The 23,072-nt window shown below is 54.6% G+C and overlaps 1 protein-coding gene across 1 annotated transcript in view; it reads left to right on the top strand.

Moving 5' to 3' along the window:
- LOC112975187 (guanine nucleotide-binding protein G(i) subunit alpha-2) overlaps positions 1-23,072 on the top strand; it is a 62,736-nt gene that overhangs the window by 20,422 nt on the left and 19,242 nt on the right. Inside the window, exons 2-3 of the mRNA XM_026084926.1 lie at positions 19,707-19,749; positions 22,068-22,209. Of these exons, the coding sequence (XP_025940711.1) occupies positions 19,707-19,749; positions 22,068-22,209 (185 nt within the window). The remainder of the gene's footprint in view (positions 1-19,706; positions 19,750-22,067; positions 22,210-23,072) is intronic.

Raw genomic sequence — 23,072 nt, 5'->3', positions numbered from 1 at the left:
TCACCTATGCTGGGATTTTCAAGGAGCACCCTGCAGGGAAAACATGGCTGTGCCATGCAGCAGGTGAGAAAATCCTCTCTTCTTGTCCGCCAGCAGCTATTGTCCCCTCCATTGGGGCACAGTCGGCTTGTTCTTTGCCCTGGTGTCTGGAGAGATGGGACAGTCTTCCCTCCTTTTGGAGCTCCTGAAGGCATTGTCTTTCCCTTTTGCAGCTTTGCCCTGCTGTCCCCACGATCCAGGTTCCTTTCTGCAAGACAAAGAGGTGTTTGCAAGAGGAGGACCCTCCGGACTTTTTGGTCACAGGAGTTGGAGGTGCAGCCCAATACCAGCTCAGAGAAATGGCCAGTTAGCCCAGTTAGCAGCCACGTGCAGTTTATGCCCTGCATACAAGTGTCTCCCCAAGATACAAGTGTCCTGGGACTTGTGTGGAGGCTCTTTTGGATACCCTACCCCCTGTTTCTTAGCAGATAGGCACGTCCCCATTTTTTCAGGGACAAACTAGTGACGCACTTAGCTGCTAATTAAGTAGTGAGATAAGGTCTTTGTTTGGAGCAAGTCTTGCCTGAGTCTTGCCTGCCGTTGGAAGTGTGGTCAGCTCTTTAAATAATGCGTTAAATGTCATGGCTGTACAAAAAGAAGCAGTAAAAGCTTAAATCGCAGCACCCGAAATATACTGGAACAAAATAATTTCTCTGACAAAGTGTTGTTAGAAGGTTAATCGGGCATTTTTGGAGTCGACATTTGCTTGCTTATTTTAAATTTTTAAAAATTATTTTTGAAAAAGCAAAACAACCCAAGAGAGAGCTTTTTTTCCTATTTTTGAAAGATGTTGATCTGGGAACGAAAACTGTCTTGTCCCAGTGGGTGGGAATGGCCGTGATCTTGGGTCAGACCTTGCTCTGGGCAAGGAAAGGGCGTGAGTCAGGGAAGTGCCTACAATGAAACGGCAGGCTGGAACAAAACTTTCTCCTTCCCTGGGAGATGCAAGTTTTGTACTAACTCAAGGTGTCCTCAGGCCCAGAGCACCCCAACCCTCATGTGTGTCCTGGGAAGGGATGGGAGGGAGGAAGGTGCTCCGCAGGGGAGCAAAGCCTCCCTTTCTGCAGACAGGGGCCCTCACACAGCCGCCTGTGCATACGGCTGTGTCGGAGAGAGCATCCCGCTGTGCGCGCCCGCCTCCCCACCACGCATGCCCGTCTGCTTCTACTCTCCCTTGGGGCCATCTCTGGACGTAGCTGAAGCACTGGTCTGCAATGCACCCGCCTACCAACTGTCCTTTGCCTGGGATTACGTGGCATGAGTTTGCTTGGTCCTCACGGCCTGGCATCAGGTCTCAGCCAGGCTGCCTCCTGCATTCATTTGCACATGGGAGCCTGAGTGGTTGCAACCCAGGGCTGCTTGGGGTGAACATAGGGCAGGCCGCAGCAAGGTTAACCGAGCTGCAGGATCAGCCACTCAAGTGCTTCTGGCTTTTAGCACTCTGTCTTCCCCCAATATTTTTTTGCACAGTTGTCATTAGGGTCTGAAGGGTAATGGAAGAAAAGCCACGTCAGCTTTTACATCAGAGGCTGCCCAGATGCTGCCTGAATAAGAAATCTCACACCTGTGGATGAGGAAGAATAGACGGGGACAGGAAGGTCCATGGAAGGTGTTTTGTTCAGCGGTTTGCTCTCCTCGCAGGCTTCTGTTTTGGTAGGAAATGGCTTTTTTGCCAGTGGATTGGAAGCCGCCCTGCCTCGGGAAATGCAGGCCCTTCCCGTGCTCTGCTGGCAGCCCGCCAGGAGATTGTTATGGGGCTGAATGGATGGCAGTGATTATTTTCCGGGGATTGGAGCAGCAGACTGGAAATTTTTCACGTTTTCTTGGGCTAGTCTGGGGAAAAGGAAGGGGGCCAGGAGGTGTCACAGCTGCAGGAGCAGGCGCTTGGGTAGGCTGGAAATGTCTCTCGTGTGGGCTGGGAGGAGAGGGACTCCCTTGGAGAGGCAAAGCCATCACCCTGGCAGCTCCCACTTCTCACTCTGGGTGTCCAGCTGGTGACCAAAATCATTTATGAACAATTTTATCCTGCTTCCCTCAGCTGCCACCTTCCCCTGCCCCTTGCCTGGTGGTCAAAAGCCAAAGTATTAGTGCAGGGCAGGAGCCATGGGCCCCTGCGACTGTCCAGTCTGGGAAGCTGGGGATGACTCAGCTCCCCGGGAATGCTGTGTCTTGTGGGCTCTGGGACTTCGAACCAGCCCGTTTCCCAGGCCAGCGTAGGGCCACAGCCTCCGGGAATGTTTGCAGGGGGCTGGAGCAGATGTGTCGGAGCAAGCTGCTTTTTGCTGAGTCCGGACCTGGGGCCACAGGAGCTCCTGGCTGTGTGGGGTGTGCTGCTAGCGGGGTGCAAATGGGGAGCTCGGGAAGGTGGCAGCTTCCTGGGGCCCCATCGGGTGTGGTGGTGGGAGCATGCGGTTGGGCTTGGCACCTGGCTTCGAGCAGGATGTCTCACCTTGGTGCCGATGCCCATGGGAAAGCAGGGGCTGTTCGTCTGCTACTGTTTTGGCAGTGGTGTGGGCTGGGGATCTGGCCCTCTGGGCATATGGAGATCTGCAGCACCCTGAGCCCTGATCTGCTCTGCATGGAGCTGCATGTCAACTGCGCGCGTGGCAAAGCCATGGGAGCCTCGGAGAAAAGGGAGAACTGCCACTGGGAGGATGAAGGCAGATCTCGAGATAAATGTCAGCTCTAACAGTGCTTGCTCTTGCCCCTGGAACTGGCATGATGTTTGCCCCATGCCCTCCTGGCTGAGACCCGCATGTTCCTTATCTACATCCTCTGGTGCCTTCACTGTGCTCCAGCCTCCAGCCAGCCTCTCTCCCTGACAGAATTGGCCGAGCAGCTCTGCCCCTTGCCTCCCTCCTTGGCTGTGGTGCTTTTGCCAGCTGTGCACATCGCACGGGGCTGCTGGCTGCAAAGAGGCAGGTGTCGGAGGCGGTCGGCTGCCCTAAACCTCTCGATGTTTCAGCACATGTGCAGTGAAGGCTGCTGCAGTGGGGAGCAGTTTGGCAAGGTGGTTGGCTGGGTCCTGGAGCCTGCGCATGACTCGGACCTTTATCTCCACCGTGCCTTTAGTTAGCAGATAAGCCTGTCTTATCACCCCATTATGCTCCTGTGCCCTACGGAAGTAAAATACTGATTCCCGTTTCTCCCAGCCATTTCAAGTCTCCAGGCTCGCAGGTCCTCCACCTTAGCTGAAAGAGTGCTGTAGAGATGGGGTCTGCAGACCTACAGGCTCAGCAGCTTTTTTCAATCCAGCTGTCTGGGCAGTAGCCTCCCTAATGCCTCTCTAGCCCAGTGTGTCATTCCGACCGCCCTGCAGCATCATCTAGCCCAAGAGGCTGGAGCCATGTGAGGTCCATGCTGCTTTTGTTCACAGCCAAACATTGGTTTTGGGGAGGAGAGGCAGTACTTTGCTCTGGGGGCTGGTTTGGTACTGTGGACTGGTGCATCACCTCCTGCCAGGTGAGTTCTGGGCAGAAAACTAACCATGAATTCTGTCAACAGCTTGGCCCAGTCGCAAGGACAATTGCTTCTCTGCAGGCAGAGCAAGTGTTAAGCAGGAGTTATAACAGCTCAGCTGATGGGTGGCCCTTCTTGAAGGCTCCAGAAATAGACAACTGTTGATTAACCTTGCCCAAAGGTTATGCCAGAGCCTGCAACAGCTGGGGATCTGTTGCAGGCTCAACTGGGCACCTGCACTGGAGTGGTCGTACCTTGGCCTTGAGCTGCCTGCAGCCTGGGTGGGAGGTGGCCATGCTGCAGAGATGTTGCAGCATCCAGTGGCACATCAGGACCCTAATCTTTCAGATGGGGCAGGGATCAAAGCAGGCATGTTAATTTGGGACCCAAGTGCAGTCTTCTGCGCTTCTCTGTGGCTGGCTGTAGCTGCAAGAGCAATGTGGCAGTTGAGGTGGGTGCACCATGGGGTGCATTGGAGCCACTGCCTGCAGTGAACGTCTCCGTGCTTGTAGCCTGGCCTGCAGGGGGAAGCACCTGCCCCGTAGACGGATGGAAGAGGGGTGAGTGGCCGTGTTGCCCTGTCAGATCACAGAGCCCTCTGTAGCTGCTGGGTCTTTGGCAAGGCAGGGGCTGAGCCTGGTCCGCTGCCCATTGTCTACGTGGGTGCAGTCCTTGGAGCTAGCACTGGCGTGATGTTGCTCAGTATTTCCTCGCTGCTAGGTAAACAGCCTCGCATTTGGCTACCGGGGCTCTGGGGCTGGATTCACGGTGGCGCTAATCTATTTTGCATTCTCTGTGCTCATCTGCAAGATCTCTTCGTCATCCTGCCACAGTCCCGCTGTCCCTGTCAGCCTGGGGATATCATTGTAGGAAGAAGAGCGCAGCTTTCCAGGCAATTACCGGCAGTCTGCTCATTAGACAAATGAGGTGATTTGAGAGGGAAATCAAAGTGGGAGACGAACTGCAGACTGTGGCACAGCTTTTCTTCTGGGGGTTATCGCACAGGCCCTGATGGTCTGCTGTTGAAAGCATCATTCCTGGAGCAGGTGAGGAGCTGACAGCAGGGGCCTGGCCCTGCTAAGCTAGTGCAAAAGTAGCCTCTGCTGCTTGTGGTCCAAATGCCCAGTGTTTAAGAGCTGGATAGGAGACAAAGTGGGGAGAGAGTGTGCTGCAGTCCGCTTGAATTTGTCCAGCTTTTTATCTTGCTGTTGTTGTGACTGTATCAAGGACATTTGGTGGTGTTCCCCCTCATCCAAGCCTTGCGCCTCGGGGTTTCTGCTTCCTTGCAACTGCTGAGGGCAGGCCAGCCCCAAGCTCGCACTGGTCCAGGGCTCTGCACTTTTCCCCAGGCTGGAGCTGAGTTTGGGGTGGGTCTCCATGCTGTACCTGCTGCCAGAGTCTGTCTGGCCTCCCCCAGAGCTCATGCTGCTGAGCCAAAGCAAAACTTAGCAGAAGCTCTTCCCAGAGACTATCACGGGGCATGAAGGAGTGATTTATGATCTGCCCTGGGACGACTCCGTCTGCCAGTCCTTCATCCTGTGGCTGTGGTCTTGCAGCAGCCAAGGTGTTAGCTGTAGCTCGTCATGCATCTGGGTGAGGGAAAACCATCACTTGCTTCCCTCTCCTTTGAAGACAGATGCTTAACTTGACTAATCAGGCTGGGATTATGCTGTCAGGATTAATGAGGTACTAAAGTGCTTCTGTTAAATAAGGATTAAAAAAGAAGAAATACCTTGCCTGCAGCCAACATGACTTAATGTGTAGATTGAAAGCCATTTCAAGACAAGGCTTTGCGCCTGCTTTCCCCAAGCAGGCTTTGAACAATATGGGGTGCTCGATGTGGATTGGCTGGACTCACTGTGTGCGTGGCAGGCTCAATGTAGCTGTACTTGGGCATGTGGTTCCCCTTGCTGCCAAATGTCCTGGTCTCGTCCTGTCTATGGTTGAAGAGAGTGGGTTGACATCTTTGTGCATGGAGGCACAACTGTTATGCCATGAGCTATGGGGGAAATAACAAAACCTTGGGCCCAGAAGCTGCTACAATTTGGAAACCAGAGACCAAAGGGACGAATGGAGCCCTGGAATTGGCTCAGTGTGGGACGAGCTGGCTCAATGTGGGACAAGCTTCTGGGGGGGAATAAGCTGAGTTACCAAGGGACTTCCAAGCCCAAAATTGGAGCAAAAGCCTGTTATGTGGTGAGGACAATTGTAGAAGAGCAGTCTTACAGGATGAGAGGTGGGGTGGCCTCAGCTTGTGCTTCCCTTGAAGCAGCGGTTTTTGCTCATGGGCCCTGGGGCAGTGAAGGCAATGAGGACAAGTGAACCTCATGCCCGCCTAGCGGTGAGACTTCTTTAAGCTGCTTTCTCATCCATGGGTGCAAATGAGGAGTCCAGAGTTGGGGACCAATTATGTGTCCTGTTAATTGAGCCCTATATGGAGATAGGTAGAAGAGACCAAAGACATGCATTGATGAGAGCAGGCTGATTTTATAGTCCCCATCATGGTAATTACTGCTGTCTGCTGCAATGATAAGCAGATGTTTCTGTTTTTACAACTGCTGGTAGTGATCACCTTGAGCTGTTTGGATGTCAGTCCTGTGGAAACATCCCGCTGAAGGATTGTTGAGCGCCTGCTTGGAGTGTTAGGGTCTGATGTCTACTCCTACCTGGCTGGTGTCCTGCTAGCGAGACCGCTGTGTGTCTGCAAGTGCCTCTTGCATGGGAAGTTTTTGGAGGCTGAAAGCATCTTGTCCCTTCCCTGTTCTGTGATTTGAGCACTAGCCTCTAGCAAATGAGTGGACGTTAAACTGCAGCATGGTTTTTGCATACAGTGAGATGTAGGTGCTTTCCCTTCTCACCTCCTTCAACCGGGTTTAGGTGCAAGTCCAGAGGCAGGGAGGGGAAAAATGCTGAGGCCGGTTTCTCTGCTTGTGCCTGGAGCTGAGTCCACAGAGCCAGGCAGGGCCATGCTTCAGGGATGTTTGAACTACGAGATCTGCTGCCTGGCTGTTCCCCAGCATGTATGCTCAGAGCCCCTCACCTCGTGTACTTCAGTTTCGCCAAGTGTGGATGGTGAAGTTGTACTGGCCTGCTGCTGCGCCCAGCCACAAAGGGCTGACTCTCCTCTGTCCTCTGGAGGAGGGATGGCCTCTGGCTGGGGCTGGTGCTTGGGCTGGCCTTCCCTTCCTTCCCAGCCTGCCTCTGTTTGCCAGTGCCTGAGCTGGCTCATGGAGCTTGCGGTCCCCAAGTGCCAGCACCAACAGGGCTTTCTCGAGACCTTTCTCTGTGCAAGAGCTAGTTTCATAGTCTAGGGTCTCGGGCTTTTTTGATTTTGGTTGAATGCTCTGTCTATGGATGAGCTTTGTACTGAGCGCAGCTTGGTTTGTGGCCCTTAGCAGCCAGCCATGTTCCTGAAAGCAACGTACCCTGATTTACGAAGGGTTATTTTTTGCGCAATTCTGGTTCCCTGCACAAAGCCTTTTCTGAAGGAGACAGCCTTTAAAACCTGGGGGAGGCTCCGAGTGGAAAGAAAGAAATCTGATCCACGTTTCCAAACCAAATGCAATTTTATTTCCTTCGGGTCAAGCCTGTAAGATTCCAGCCAAATAGTATATTTTGGGCGAAATGAAAAACATGTGTCATCCAAGGAGTCCCATAACAGGAGAAAGATGCTACAGATGTTTACTGAGTCCTGCTGGAGGGCCTGCAGAGCGTTAGCGTACATCATATGGCCTCCTGCCTGGTGCAAGGGGGAGACCAGCAGGCAGATCCAATGGCACAGCCCTGTAGCTATTCTGAAGGCAAAGGTGCTAAACAGAGGTGCTCCAGCAATCATGAAGGAACCCGTATTTGTGCTGCCATGCTCTAAAGAGGTCATGGGAGCAGGGTGGCTCCCTGGCAACATACTGCCTGCTACTGGATGCTGGTGAACGTGGGGATCGCAGGAGGGAGCGGGGACTCTGATGAGGGTGGCCTTTCTAGGTGGATGTGGGACTCTCTGCAGTGGGTGAAACTGCTGGGATCCCTGGGTCAGCACCCATCTCCAGGACTTGTGGTAGAGGAGAAGGAGAAAGGGCTGGGGTGGCTCAGGTTTCATGGTGAGTCTGCAGGCCCAGTGAAGCCAAAGGGAAGTTTAAGCACAGAGAATGCGAAGAACCAACAGGAAGAGTTTATTACATTGAGTTGGAACCAGAGGCAGTCACAAGGGACCACAGGGAGGAAATAAATCATTCCCAAGGGTCCTTTCCCCAGCAGAGAGAGAGAGAGTTTTAATGCCCGAAGCTTGGGGCTGTGCCTGGGAAGAGAAGGCCAAAGACCTGGCCAGTAATTTTGAACGAAGCATTCCAGTGGTAGCTTGGGACTGGGCACTCGAGCTTGATTATGGCTAAATATCTTGTTCAAGGCAGGTAACTGTGCTACTTGGCGAGTTAACAGTGAAGCTTTCCCAGGAACAACAGGAGGTAGGACTGCTGTCATGTATTGCCCCATGAGATGGCAGTCATTTTGCTTACAAGGGAGCGCAAACCTGGCTCTCTAATTGCCAGCTTGATAAACCTGGGCTTGCTTTTTTGCTGCAGACAGGGTGGGAATACTAGACCCCTCCAGGGCATGGCTCTGCTCTGGGTGCACAAGTCTCCTTGGTGCTGGGTTGTGGGCAGGACGGAGACATGGAGGCAGCCTCTGTGCTGGTACTGCATAGATCTGTGCATCTCCCAAAGCATCAGATGCTGTGGGAAGAGCAGTGCATGGGTGATCCTTGCCAGAGCAGAGGGAGATGTTCAGAGGGTTTGAGCTTACCCATAAGAACAGCTGCTTTGGGCTCCTGGCATGGAGACTTGCTGCACAGGAATGGGCTGCCTTGTGCCCCAGGCAAATAAGAGCTGTTGCTCAACTCACAGTATTGAAAGGCTCTGCAAAGGCTGTGTTTCAGTAACGAAGGCCGAAGAGATCTGATTGCCACGTCAGGGCATGAGCACCAGGGAGTGAGTTAATGTGGGCACCAAAACGGGAGTTGTTGGCTGGAAATGAGAAGCCATCCTGCCAGCTCCTATGAAGGCCAGGGGATGTGACCCTTGCTGCTAGCACACGTCTTTGAGGGACAGCAGAGACTCTTGGCCCATGCTTGACAGTGCAGCAAGCTCAGCTCTCCCACAAGCTGCCATTAGACTTGAAAGCTAGGAAGGAAGGAGGCAGAAGAGACTCTGTGTTCAAGGTGTTTGGTCCTGGAAACGGGCTGTAGGGCAAATCTTGATGTTTGTTTTCCAGGGACAGCAGGAAGGGCAGCAGGATTGCCTCCAAAGGATGAACGCTGAGCCACTGGATTTTGCTTTCCAGCCCAAATTGGCCTTGGTGGTTTGTTGAGCTCCTTCCTAGCCAGTAACGTGCTGCAGTGCTGAGGATTGCATCTCCAGAGCCAGAAATACACATCTTCCCCAAGAGGATCTTTCTGCCCTCTGCCCATTTAATTCAGGTCTGGATTTCTTCCTGGCCCTCCTGGAGAAGGAGGGAAGGTAGGAACGAGTTTCCGTGCTCTGGTGTGAGGAAGGTAGAGCTCTTTTCAGTGAGGCTGTGGGAGCTGGCACAGCTGATGTCTTACATGAAGATGGGAGCTGACTTATTCCTTTGCTGGTGCTTGGAGCTGCAAGCGTAGTTGTACCCTTGCAAGAGTGGAGCTGCTGTGGGAAGGGGCAAGCAGCAATGGGGTCTCCCATGATCGATTTTGCTCTGTAGCCCTTCCAGCACCGTAGCAAACAGAGGAGAGATGCTAACTTGTGGGAGGGACAGGTCTTTGGCACTTAAAACTGCTGTGTGGAGGGTTTTTCCTGGAGCACAAAAGGGAAAAAAAAAAACTGTATGGAGCAACACACGTTCATGTGGCAAACTCAAGCAAATGAGACTCACAGGGGAAGCCACTAAGCATGACAGGACCCTGCAGGGGAAGTTTGCAAGGGAAATGGCCTGTCTCTGCAATTTGCTTAGAGTGCCCTCTTGCAGGTATAGGGCTGGCGGCTGCGTCCCTGAGGCTCAGCCCAAGTGGGAAATGTGGAGATGAAAGTCCGGCACAAAGTTGTTCCTCTTACAGCCTTCCCTTTTGGAAATGCCGTCACGCAAGAGGAAATGCCTTCTGCATCTGTGCACTTAAGGGAGAAAGATCAGGTAGAGCATGAGACTGGGGCTGAGTGCCTGGTGTCCTGTCCTGGAAACACTTGTAAGCAGGGTCCTAAATTGTCACGTGCCTCAGTTTCCCTGTCAGGGCACACAGCTGCTGCTGGACCCCTTTATGAAAGTGGAGTTCAGCTGTAGTCAAGGCATACAGTCCCTGAACACTAAGCCCTTGGCAGGGATGTAAGAAGAGGCTTTACCAGAAACTATATGGTAATATTTAATGAAAAAAACTGAAGGGATAAACTGACTCCTTGCCCCTGCCTCGCCTCAGTCCTGTGTCAGCTCTGAGCAGGAATTGCTAGCGTGGACCACAAATGTCGGCCCAGCGATTCTGGATGTGCATGCAGCAGGAATCTGTGGCTAATGAGATTCCACCCACCCCGGTGCTGAATGGGCATTGGTTTCTGCACTGCTTAATATTTGAATTTGGGCTCATACTTTGGTAGTGCAAAACTGCCACTCAGGCATTCTTTAGTGATTTTCTCTTTTGTTCCGCTGGCTGATGAATTTGATGGAGGACTGCCCTGGGCTGCAGCGGTTGGTCACAAGGCGGCTGTGGGAGCAGGGCTCCAAGCTGGGGATTTTAAGGCAGTTCAGGAGAGGTGATGCTGCTCAGCTTTGAGGTTTTGTGGCTTGACCTTGAGGCACCAGGAGGAGGAGAAGAGCGAGCTTGGGGTGGGGGGGGGTGGTGAGCTCTATAGTTTAACTGTTTCCACTCCCCATCAGCTCAATGAACTTTCTAGGAGTAATGTAGGACATGAACCAATGCATCCTATGCCAGCTTAGCTTGGTTTTGTGCTTTGATTTCATAAATCCCCTTCACACCCTTGTTTTAAGGACTGAATGTGTCAATGAGAGCGATTGGCAACCCGCTTGGGACTGAGGCTTTCAAGGCCAGGCAGTGAGGGTGTGCTGTACTGCCTTGGGGTCTGCGTGAGCATCCCAAAGCATTGCCCCACTGCTTCTGTGTTGCAGGCATCCCAAGGATGCCTGCGTGAGGCTGATTTCTTATGGGTGCTGAAAAGCCTCAGCCGGTCAAGGTGGTCTGTGTTGAGTACTGCCCAGTAGCTCTACCTGCTCTTCACTCCGGCTTTTCTGCTGTCTAGTTCTGACCTGGGATGGTCTGAAATGTTAGTTGTTGTCGTCTTGACTTTCTAGGCTCCATAACTGGCTGAGATGCTCGAAACGACCATCACTGAGGTTGGCGATGGCATGGGCAGTGTGGGAGCCCTGCATGGTCCTGAATGCCCCTCACTGCACAACTGGCTGGCATGATCCCATCTTCCTGGAGGGACTGTTCTGTTGTGCTGGGAGCCCTGTAGCTCCATGGCCATGCTCCAGACCGGAGCAGAACCTTTTTATTCAAGTCAGATGCTGCCTTTGGTTTCTGGGGAAACTGCCAAAGCTGAACACGAGTTTGGTCCTACACTAATCAGGGCATTGCCATGCCTCGGTTTGGGCATTTTGAGGTGTTTCAGAGTTGTGCGACTCCTTGAGAAACCCACCCATGGCTGTTCTCAACAGGTATTGCCTAGCAAAGAGGCAGCCCTGTGGTGCAGGGCTTCGTCTGGAGCCCAGTGAGGATGAAGTGCACTCTGAGGGGTGCAGGAGATCACAGCTAATATTCTGCCACTTGCCTGGCCTCTCGTGCAGGAGCTGTGTTGGTTATGGTGTTTTTGGTGGTGGTGGTGGTGGGGGGGGTTGTGTTGTTTGTTTGTTTACATTGAAAACTCATCTTGAGGTTGAGCAAAGATTCTCCTGCAGAGTGCATATAGTGGAAACTATGCTGTGCCCGGAGCAGAGAAGTCAGCTGTAGCAATAAATGTCGACAAATAGAGTCTTTATAGTCTTAATATAGTCCTAACCTCAGCAGACTCTAAATATTGGGTTTGACAGAGACTGGCTCCTCTCCCTTTGATGGCAGAGAGACGTAAAAACAGGAGTTGCAGCTGGGAGGAATTTCCTTGGCGAGCTGTGGCCTCGCAGGGCATGTTGCATCTCTGTTTGCTTTGGATCTAGCTTTGTGGCCAAGGTGGGCTTGGGTCTCCTAAACCCCAACTAACTTACCAAGCTTCAGTATCTCCTACCCTTTGGATGAGCAAATGGTGACTTGTTTGGGGACACCAGCAATCTGTGGATGACTACACGTACAAGAAGCCCGGCTCTTTAAAATATTAGAGGCCAAAGCAAACTGCAGGAGAGGCAACCTGCAATCTGCCAGATCCATCCTGGCTGTGCACCACCCACAAGCTTTTGCTGTGTCTTTGCAGGCAAGATGTCTCTTCAAGCCTGCTTTCCAAAGCAGCTGTAGGCTGAGTGATGCCCTTGGTGGTTTCTATGGGTTGGGGGTCTGTAAGAGTCTCACGGGCATTGCTCGGGTCAAGTTTGCGTGCCTGTCCCACAGGCATCGGCAGAAGGCGTTTGCTTGCTCCTTGCCCCTGGTCCTCTAACCCCCGTTTCCTGCCATTGCCTTGGTGTCTCCGCTGCCTTGCTCCCTGCTGGTGTTTCTCAGCTGAAATGACGGGCTCTGTTTTTGCAGGTTAATTTTAGCATAATCTTCATTTTTGAACTCCTCTGTAATCTCTCTTCCCCCCTCTGTGGCCTGAGATGGAGCAGCCCTGCCATTAGCTGCTTGGGGCCCTCTTTAAGGGCAGCTCCGAGCTCAGCTTAAACATGGGGTGTGAACCTGGCAGGGCTAACGCAGCACTGGGGCCTATCATTTGGCGCAGCTTGGGACACGGCTGTCTGCAGCGTGGTGTGTGGGAGCGGGCAGCGAAGCTGCAGGCGGTGGTGCCTCTGGGCTGGCGATGCTCAGTTGGTGTGCTCTGCTTCGAGTGAGCCAGGCACGAGCAGTGCCATTTCCCCGGGGGGCTTGAATGGGCGCAGCCAGACCTTTGAGCATCCTCTGCTGTGGTTTGAGTGATCAATGCTGCACGCAGAACCCTTACGGGTCCAGGGTTGCATTGAAGTGTGGCTTCCTGAGCAAACTCCTGCCCAGCTCCGGGTTTTTCCCTGCTGCAATGGATTGGTGCTGGTGGATCCTCGCGGCTGGAGCCGCTGAGAGCCCAGCCTGACGCCAGGACCTCGCTGTGAAGAGCCGCTGCTCTCCTGGGGCCCAGGAGAAGGCTTGCTGCCCTCTATGTGTCTCTGCGGCTGGGTGAGCTGAGCTTTGCACCCACCTCCCGTGTGACAATTTTCTCTCCCAAGTGCTCCTGCCAGAGGCTGGACCAGCCTTGTGAGAGCGGTGAGTGCTTATGCTGCACGGCATCACTAAAACCGCAGTCCCGACTCTTGGGGAGGCAAAGGCAGCAGTGGAAGGACCCCTCAGAGTGGGGAAACTGAGTCCTGGGGCAGAAGAGGAGGTGTGCAAACTTCCTTGCAGTTAGGGCTTTGTTCAAGGGGACCTGAGGTTTTGAATCAGGTTGTGAGTCCACCCCTGTTCTGCATTTTAGCATCCCCTGATAAAAACCTCCAGCCTGCATTTTGGTGTGCTGCAGAACTGCATGCCAGGGCCTTGTGGGATGCCAGCTGCTCCTCCGCTTTGTGCCTTGGCGTCTCACGGACCTCAGACAAGCTTTGCCCCCAGCCCTTTCTCCCCAGATCCCAACGGCCAGAGCGCCTGTGGGACCCAGCAAGGCCGCCTCTTCCCTGCATGCAGCGAGCACAAATGTTTATTCAGCACAACGGCAATGCCAAAGGAGCAAGGAGTCGAGGGGCTGGGCTTGGTGCTGTGCCCATCTCTGCTCTGCTTTCTGCTGAGCATTTAGTTGACGATGGGCCGGCAGAGCCGGATTGGCCTGTGTTGCTGAGGGCTTTGATTTGGGTTTTGGCTCCAGGCTGAGGGTCAGGAGCTCCTGCCCTGATGGGCATTTGGCACTGGGCAGGAACCACGCTGGTCCCTATGTGAAGATGGCTCATTGCATTGTGGGTCTGGTTGCGCCCCACTCATTCCAGGGGCCGTGGGAGTTTGCTGAGCCCAGGGCAGTGACTGTCCCAGTCTGTGGGCAGCAGGGACAGCAAGCTTGGAGAATCACCTTGCTTTTGGTCACAGCCTAACCCTGAAGCTTCCATGTTATGGGTGGAGGCCGTGCTCGGCAGCCCCTGGCACAGGGCTCTTTCCTCTCTTGTTGCCCCCCCCCCTTCATCCTTGGGGTTCATGCTGCAATTCCCAAAGCAGAGAGCAAGCAAATGAGGCAATTATCTGTGGCACTCCTTGCCTGGAGAGGGGACACTCTGTTCCTCCCAGTTCCCCTTTGAGCTTCCCTTTTTCGCAGCCGGATAAGCCAGGATGGTTTAACCCTTTCTGCTCTTCCAGCTCAGGGAGGGAGAAATCCCCAGGGCGTGAGGACTGCATGTTGCCTGGCCCAGGGATGATGTCTAAACACTTCCTGCAGCCAAGGCTTTCCCTGCCGCAGCTTCATGGGCTGAGGGAGATGTGTGGGGTTGTAGTTCCTATGGGGAAAGGAGTGATGGAGGGTGGGGAACATTACACATGAGAAAGGAAGGCTTTAGTCCAAGTTACTGGGCATGGGAGATCTGTCACAACTGTGAAGCCCTGGCACCCTGGATTTGGGCCTGGGAGCTCCTGTTTGGAGGTGGCCAGCCCGTAAGGAGTCTGTCCTGGAGGACAGACCATGGGCTTTGCTCTCCTCTTGTGCCCAAGCAGAGACTGTCTTCAGGCTGTGGCAGTCATTTGGACAGGGGGTGCATGTGTCCCCCTGCTGCAAAATGCACCACCAAACTTGTGGCTGTCTTTAGTGTCCACCCTCGAAGTCCTGAGCTCTAGGTCCCTTGGTTCTTCCCTCTGTCAGCCGAGGAAGTCTTTTGATCCCAGGGCACTGTCATGGAAAGGGGGCAAAAAGGGCTGGATGTCAGTGTGGGTCCCATGTGCCACATGGGATGCTTGGGGCCAGAGTACTTGCACCGCAATGGGGCTGAGCTGGGGGCAGACCGTCCAGAGCTCCCCGCCATAGCAGGGTTGACCGGGAGGTGGGGGCGCACGAGTGAAGCAGAAGAGCCATGCTGTCCCTCCCCAATGTGCTCCACAGCAGTAGGTGGCTGTGGTTTGGCCTGCAGGAGTTATGTCACTCATGTTTTGGCACGCAAGGAGCCTGCTCCTGCCTTGCTGACTCAGGAAGGGCGACTGCGATGTTTGCGTGGGGAAAGCTCTCTTCTTGCTCCCTCAAGGCAGCTTGCAGTGTCGATGCTGGGGCTGGGGGTCACAATGCCCAGATGGATGTGCTGCTGCAGATCTGCTTGGAGCTGCTCAAAAAAGGGCTGGCCAGAGCTGCTGGGACCCCTTCACAGGGAGTAAAAGTTTCAGTCCTCATCTGTTTGGATGCTAACAGCACCCACTGCCTTTCCCTGCAGTTGGTACCCAGTGGGGCTGGCAGCTCCCTCTGCAAGCTGTCTTGGTTTCTGGATTGCCCAGACCAGAAGTACTAGGGATCTCTGCTTGTGAATGTGGCTTTTGGGATTTGGGAGTCTTCCAAGCTGGAGGAAGAACCCAATACTGTGCCTGGACAGGGCTGCAGGTGGGCCAGGCTCATGAGAGAGAGTCGTTAGAGTGATGGCCACCGCAGTGCTGCATCTGCTCTAGCGAAGGGGCGTCTACCCTTGTGGGCTCTAACATTTTTCAAGTGCTTGCCATTTAAAAAGAAAACTGTGGGTGGCTTATACCACAGGGAGCAATTAAAGCCATTTGAAGGAGGTGGCAGTCTTGTTCCTGAATTTCCCGGTACACTCTGCTTCAGGCTCCCTTGTGCTGGTGCGTGCTGTCTCCTGCCTGTGGCTGATGGCGTGAGCACTTTTGTGTCTTTGTGGCTGCTGGCTTGAATGGTGGGCATGGCATGGTGCGGCTTGCGTTCACTCTCGCTGTGGCATCTGCAGGTGCTTCTCATGCCACAGCCAAGAAATCCTGATGCAGGTTTGGTCCAGGGAATCAGTTCCTGTGCTGTCGGTACCAGCTGTGGGGGAGCATGGGGATCTTGGCATGCTGGGGGAGAATAAAGGAGTGCCCGTTGCTAAGCCCTAATGAAATAGGATAAGCTGGATTCAAGGGCTTATTTTTCTAATTGCCGGCTCCAGCTGAGGGAGCCGCAAGCTGTGCAAAGGAGGCTGAGCCCTCTCCCCTATGCGGTGATGCTCTAATACAGCGTTTCGGGCAAGCTGTATCCATTGTTGCAACACAGATGGAAACCCCCGATAGCTGATGCTGCTTCTTCAAATCTCTCTTTCATCACTGCTCCTCAAAGCTGCTGTCAGACCCGTGTGCCCATCACTGAGCAGATGGACGTGGGCAAGGGCTGGAGCCCTCTCCCCTGGCAGAGGGGCCGCAGTGTCCGGAGTAAGAGACTTACGCTGTGGCCCTGAGCGGAGTTGCGACCTTAGTGTCGTTGTCTTTAGGAATTTGGCCTGGTGGCTGTCACTGGTAGCAGATGTTTGGGCACCAGGAGGCCGAGTTTAGTCCATATATTGTTTAGAAGCCAGCTCTGCCAATTATGAGATTGACCTAATTATACATCCTGCTTTATCCATCACAAATCCAGCTATCCCAGGCCAACACAGCTAGAATTGAGTTAGCCCCATAGTCAAGCTCTTCTTTTTGGCAAGAAGCAGCTGCCTAACCGCATCCTAGCCCTGGAGAGGCTGCAGCCCTTGCAGTAGTGATGCAGTGCGTCCGAGTGGTTCTCCTCCTGCTTATGGGCTCTCTGACATTGGGGTTGGCAGGTTACAAAGCACTGAAATTGGGTACATTGTGGCTAAGCCTGGCCTTTGCATGAGGCCTGAGTTGCCGGTCGATAGACGGGGCTAAGCTCTCCTGCATTGCTCCCCCAGGCAGGGGCAGATGGCCCTGTTCTGGCTCCCGCAGCTGTTCGGCTGCTGTGTGGGAATGCTAATCCCCATCAGCCAGTTTTGGCTGAAGCCAGGGCTGGGAGTTGTTACAGCTGTGGCACTTTGAGGCCAAGCAGCCGTGGCCACAGGGAAACTGTTAGCCGTTGACTCATGTCTGTGAGTGTGGGGCACAGGCTGGTGGAAGGGCTTTGCTTCCTGAGCCCATAACATGCTGTGCACCACGCATCCCTCCCAGTCCTGTGCTGCCGTGTTCCTGCAGGGATGGCTCGCCATGCATTGTGCTTTCCTCTTCCCCCTCTCCCAGGGACATTCTCCGTCCGGTGGTGTGGTCCCGCAAACGGTGCAAGGCACAGTGTTGCTTGCCATGCTGCAGCAAGCCATCAGTGTGGGAAGAGCTGGTTTTAAAGCAGCCCTTCTGTTTTCCAGGTGTGAGGATGGGCGTGTGGGGAGCACACTCTGCTTCTCTGCCGCTTGCTGACCTGTGCGGCGACATGAGAGCCGTTTCCTTTGATCCCTGGTGGGCTGTGCGCGCCAGTTGCCCTGAGTCTGGGCTCGGCTGGCTTGCATTAAAAGGCTGCTTTCTCAAAGGAAACTTCCTGGCTCACTGCCCTGCTTGGGATGGAGCAGGTATCCTGTTACCCCTCCTCTCAGGAGCTCTTGCAAGATCATCCAAAAGCTTGCTTTTTTCTGTGTATTTCTTTGCTCTGACATTCCTTGCTGGTCATATAGGAACTAGGAAGGCCTTATCCTAGCCCTGGCAGGGGAAGGCAGGCCGGCTCTGCTCTGTCTCACTCAAGCAGAGGCCCAGGGCTGGCGGCAGGGAAGCCAGGGATAAGTTGCTGCAGTGCAGGCACCCGTGCTGAGCTGGTGTCAGTCTGTAGCATCTGCTCCAGGCTGGCTGGCAGATGCTGAAATTACACCTCCTTTCAGGCAGGAGCAAATGGTTTTGTGTAAAAATGTTGCCACTCTGCTGGTTGAACTGTTCCCAAATGTGTAGCTAGCCCCAATCGTCTTGAGATGGCCTCCTTTTGGTCTCTGTCCCCCTGAGTTTTGGCACCAGCTGTGGACAGGGCCAGTGCCCAGCAGAGAAGCTCCTTGTCCACCCAAGGCATGCCCTGTTTCAGAGGGGATCCCCACCCCATTCTCTCACCTGCTGTTTTGGGAAGTCCATGGGTTTTCACCTTTCAGACACAGGCACAGACCAGGATTAAAAACAAAGCCGTTGCTCTGAGCAAAGGAAACCCCTTGTAAAGCAGGCTGTGGCTTTGCCTTGGTGACAACAGAGCATTTCTGTGCCAGTTGTTGTGCCGGCCCTCTCTGGAGGGTCCCCCAGCCCTCTTGCCATGAATGATGGTGATGTAGTTGGTTTGAGCTGGTGGAGATGCATGCTTCTGGAAATAAAACACCATAAGTGGCTGGAGAAGAGGGAAGACCTGCCTGGATTTCCTCCCAGTGCTAGGGAAGTAGGAACAGTGAATGGAAATGCATCCCAGCTCCATGCCCTGGGCTCCTGTGGTTTCTCCTAAGAGCAGAGCCATGATTGCAAGCAATTTCCATCTATCAGAAGAAAGCACAGCAGGGCTGGCATGTGTCAGGCTTTCTGGGGAGGAGCTGGTCCCCAGTGAAACTGTGCCTTGGCTTCAGAGGCTAACTTCATTAGTAGCTGTTAGGCTTTTCCCCATTTCTCCCCCCATGCCCAGGCAGAGGGCCAGTGCGGTGCCCGCAAGAGCATCTGCTGACCCTTGTCCTTTGGCAGGAGCCGACAGCGGGTACCTTGCTGGGAGGAGAGATGGTCGCTTGCCGGGAAGGGTCTGGAGCGGTGGGAGCTCACTGCTGGCCCTGGCAAGCCAGCTGGCTTGATCTGCAGAGACAACACCACCCCCAGGGCAGCGTCTGCACAAGCCTGTCAGCTCATTAAAAATCTGTTCGGCTGGCGCCAGGCCTGCTCCTTGGCGCTGCGGGGCACCTCAGCTCTCACCACCTGCAGCCACCTCCTCTGCAGGCACTCCCTGGGGAACCCATGGGACATCTTAGCTTGGCTGACACCAGGCAATCCCCCTTCCACCTCTTCTGGCTGGTTTATGGAGGCAAGGGCTTGCTAGGCATGCATGTGTGCATGTCCCAGGTAGATGCTGACCAGAAGCGCTTGGCCTCATTTGTTACAGGTTTCTGTTATGAGGGTCCCTGGCTAGCTTATCCTGGAGCTGGCTTGGGTGGTGGCAGGGTGCTGCTCACTGGCTGGGTGGGAGAAGGTACTTGTCCTTGCCCAGGGCTCAGAGGTCACCTTGACTTTACCCCGAGGCAGTGCTTACCAGGCTGGAAGCTCTTGTGCAACGGGCAAAGCTCCCTGTGTCCGATGGGTGTGCGACCACTGGGCTGGGGCACAGCTGTTCATACAAGCTGCAAACATCTGTGAGCCGCAATGGCTCCCCGTGCTCCTGCCGACTGGTGTTAACCACAGTGGCTCTGAAAGCTCCATGGTCTAACAAGCCCTTTCCAGCCCTCTTCTGGCACTGAGAGAACCAAGGCCAGGTGGTGACAGGGCATGGAGAGGGTTTGGCCCATCTTCCAGGTTGCCTGGCCATGAGGGGGGTTTCCCCTAATAGGAAACAGCGATGTGGAGAATTAGACCTGAGTGTTTCAGGGGTTAGTTGTGAGATAGCTGACAGTGAGCTAGTGAGGCACTGCGCTGCCCTCCCTTTTGTGCCTTGAGTTTCATGGGGTAGCCCGAGGCATTCTCGCAGCCTGCCATGAGCCTCTCCAATCCATTGCTTGGCTATCACCATCCAGCCCCCGCCTCAGGCGCCAGCATAGCACCAGCTCTTGTGGCCAAGCTGAGTAAGATCCTGGGCTCATCTATGGTCAGGAGCAGCGGCGCTCACAGCTCTTGGTGCCCCAGGGTTTTCTCTCTCCCACTGAAGCCCCACAGTGCTGGCTGTCCCCTGAGCTATCAGGTGGGCACCTTGGCTGGGAGCATTTAGCTCTTGCTTGGCAGCTTGAAGGTCATCCTGGTGTTTGCTGTTGCTGCCAGATAGTGTCCATCTTGCCCACTGAGACTCAGCAAGGAGGATGGTGGTGTCTTGGCACTCATCCAGGCAGAGGGGGAGTCTGTGGAGGGTCTGGCTGGGGCAGGGGTAGCCCTGGCTTCAAGCTGCAACTCACTGCTCGTCTCTCTCATTTCTCTGCAGGTGCTGGTGAGTCCGGGAAGAGCACCATCGTCAAACAGATGAAGTGAGTAACCCTGGGGTCTCTTGCCCCTTCGCACCCCTACAAGTTCTCTGGAGGGGTTGGGGACACCCAGGTGTGACAGGAAAGCTGGGCAGCCTGCCACCCTGTAGAGATATGATGGAAAGCGCCCATAGGTAAAGGCTGGTGCTGCAGGCATGGCTTCAGAAGCATGTCCACAGTACAGCCGGAGGTGCCACATGCTAATCTCCTAATCTCTCTGTTGAAGACCGGGGTGCTGCACAACGGAGCTAGGGAGCAGGCAGGTGGAGCATCCAGCTGCCAGGGCACCCCACCTCCCTGGCTTGTTCAGCCACATGGAGAGGTGGCTGTGTCCCCCAAAATCATTCCTGGAGAGGGCTGACCACCTTGGGGCTGAGCTTGTGGAGGTCAAGGTTGCAGCCACTTGGCTACAGGGGCAGAGGCAGGCTTGGATTGCCATCCTGGGCTAATCCAATCTGTCAGTTCTTGGATTTTTGCTAAGCTTCTGCTAGACATTCCTTGGGGAAGGGGTGAGTATTTCTGAACACTCGGTGGTACGTTGCAGTTACCCATGGCCAGACAACATCCGTGGCAGGGGCATCTTTTGGCAGAGCTGCTGTCATCCCTTGCCAGGGCAGCCACTCCTCAGCAGCTGTTCCAAGTTTCCTTGTGGCCTGCAGAGCCAAATCCCTGGGACAACATTGCCGTTAGCAAATGAGGTGGCCAAGCTGTTCCCCTAGAGAGTGCGGAGGAGGCCTCTCCCCTTGGTGTGCTCCACATCCCGTTGACAACGGGAGATGCTCTTCCCCTGCAGCTTCAGGCAGCAGCTAGCCAGGATGCCTTTTGGTACGGCTGCTTTGCGGGCAGTGATCCCCTGCATGTGCTGTCGCAGCCTGCCATGGGCAGGAACGGAGGAGGAACTGAGGGGACTATCCCATCTTGGCTGTCTCTGACTGCCGCTGTTCGGTTTTGTTAACCAGAACTCAGTTGTGAGCTCCAAACCCTACGGCCAGGGATGGGGAGAGAAAGGAGGCAACCGGAAAACTCCAAATCTGTGTTACTTTTGTGTGAAATGTCCCTAAGTAGCCTCGCTGCCTAATTATAGATGCTGTATTAACACAGGCTGGGGGAAGTCTCCAGCCCTTGACTGCTTGGGCAAACAGGCCTTTCCAGGCAGCCTAGGGCAAACTGCCATTTAATTGCAAGCCAATGAAATATTCAGACATGGAAGGTGACCTCAGAGGCTCAGATGCCTGTGGTTACGTCGGCCACAGAGAGCTGCTGTGAAAGCAGATATCTAGTGCTCCAATATGGAGTGGGAGGAGCAGGCCAGGCAGGGGCTGGACTCGGCCACCTGGCATGGGAGCATTGGTCCAGCTTTCTGGGGGCATTTGAACTCCCTGCTCATAAGGCTGATCTGACCCAGGCCACCTCGATGAGCCTTTCGGAGTGTTTTTGTGTGTGTTGCTGACAGCCTGCTCTCGCTTGACCCTGGGTTGCCTGAACCCTGCCATGCCAGCATGGTGAGTGGGGCTGGGAAAGCCCAGAGAGGCCCTCATGCCCTCTGCTAGCTCCAAGCCCAGAGCTATGCTTTCCAAGCCCTTTGAGTCCCGTGTGCCCTTCTGCTCTGGCTTGAGCAGGCCCAGCTGGTGGTCACAGGCTGGTTTCCATCCGTCCATCCCTGGCACCTCTGGAGCTGCAGGGCCACTGCCCTGTCCCTTGGGCTGCAGCTGAGGAGGTAGCAGCTGGGGATATGCCAGTGTCTAGCACAACATCTTCCTCCTTGCAACAGAGGTGGTGAGCTGCCAGGCAGTGTTACTACTCCTCAGCCTTTTTTGGTCTCTGGCCTGACCCGGGTGCACCTGTATCAGGTTGTTGGACCAGAGCATGCAAATACAGCCTGGTTCTTATTGCTGCATATCCCTGGTCAGAAGATGTGTTCAGGCTGCAGGACAGAGCAAGATCACTGCCTTTTTCTACCAAGGTTTGCAGGATCTTGCTGCTCCCTGTTATTTACCTTCCCAAAGCAAATCCCTGTAATGGGAAAGACTCAGAGCTGTAGTCCTAGGCAGTGACGGGCCACACAGGCCCCTGAAATGGTGGCTAGCTCTTGTATTAGTGTGACACTGAGCAGATCTGTGCACTCTTGGCTGCTCCCTGACATGATGCCCACAGCCAGTGTCACTCCCCAGGCTGGCAGCAGCTGGGGAAGCTGCTGGCTGGTGCATGCCACTAAGCAGTGGGGCCCTCTGGCAACATCGCTGCCAACAAGGGGAGGAGCTGAAGGGGCTGAGGTGCCCTGCAGAGCGTTGAACTTGCCTGTGTCTGTCCCCTGCCCTCAGGATTATCCACGAAGATGGCTACTCAGAAGAGGAGTGCCGGCAGTACAAAGCTGTGGTCTACAGCAACACCATCCAGTCCATCATGGCCATCATCAAGGCCATGGGGAACCTGCAGATCGACTTTGGAGACTCCTCCAGAGCGGTGAGTGCCTTTGCACACCCCACTTCACTTGCTGGATCCCAGCTCCAGCACTCGGGGCACTTCCATCATCACCCAGCACCATCTTGGACTGTGCCCTGGCAGGGAGAGAGGGCTTGCAGGGGGGTGAAAGAAGACACACCCAAAGCTGAGGCAGGGCAAAGGGCAGCCCTGCCTGAGCAGATGCCACAAGGCCCCGTGTGTTGCTGTGCATGGAAGTGTGCGGCAGCTGGAGGCAGGCATACCAGGCAGCGCAGCTCACTCCTGGGGCGAGGGGGAGAGTTGGGGTAAACATCCCTCGCGCAGGGCCGATGCTGCTGAACCGCCCAGGGCTGCCGCCGTGCACCATTGCGAGAGATGGTGCTGCACTGCTGCCGCCAGGGCTGAGCACTGGGAGCAGCCTGCCTTGGGGAGGGATGTGCAGAGCCAGCCTGGCGGCTGCTCCCTGCCCTTGGCCCTCCCTGTGCGAGCTGCCACATCCTCTCCCTGGCCTTAAACGACATGAGCTGCATTGGCGACAGGACCAGCCCCAGGCAAGGCTCAGAGAGGGGCCGATTCCCCTCTTTCTGTGCTTGCCCTCAGGCTGTCTGCACCTGGCTGCCCTCGCCATCCCTATATGCCCAGCTGTGGCCAGGCATGATGTAAGGAGGGAGGAGAGTGATGGGTCGTGGGTTTTGACAGGTGATCTGTGCCATGCCTGTGATTTCCACTACTAGGAATGGAGTGAATTCATGGGTTTTGTGGTCCTCAAATGTACAGTGTGCTTCAGGGCAGCTTTGAAATGCCTTGTTCTGCTTGTGATTCTTCCTGGCATTTGGGGCTGCATGTTGAGACTAGAAGGGAAAGTTATTTGTGAACAGAAAACT

The sequence above is a fragment of the Apteryx rowi genome, unplaced genomic scaffold, assembly GCF_003343035.1.
Source record: "Apteryx rowi isolate R43461 unplaced genomic scaffold, aptRow1 scaffold_655, whole genome shotgun sequence".
Classification (NCBI taxonomy): Eukaryota; Metazoa; Chordata; class Aves; order Apterygiformes; family Apterygidae; genus Apteryx; species Apteryx rowi.
This window is presented reverse-complemented; position numbering and strand designations above follow the sequence as displayed.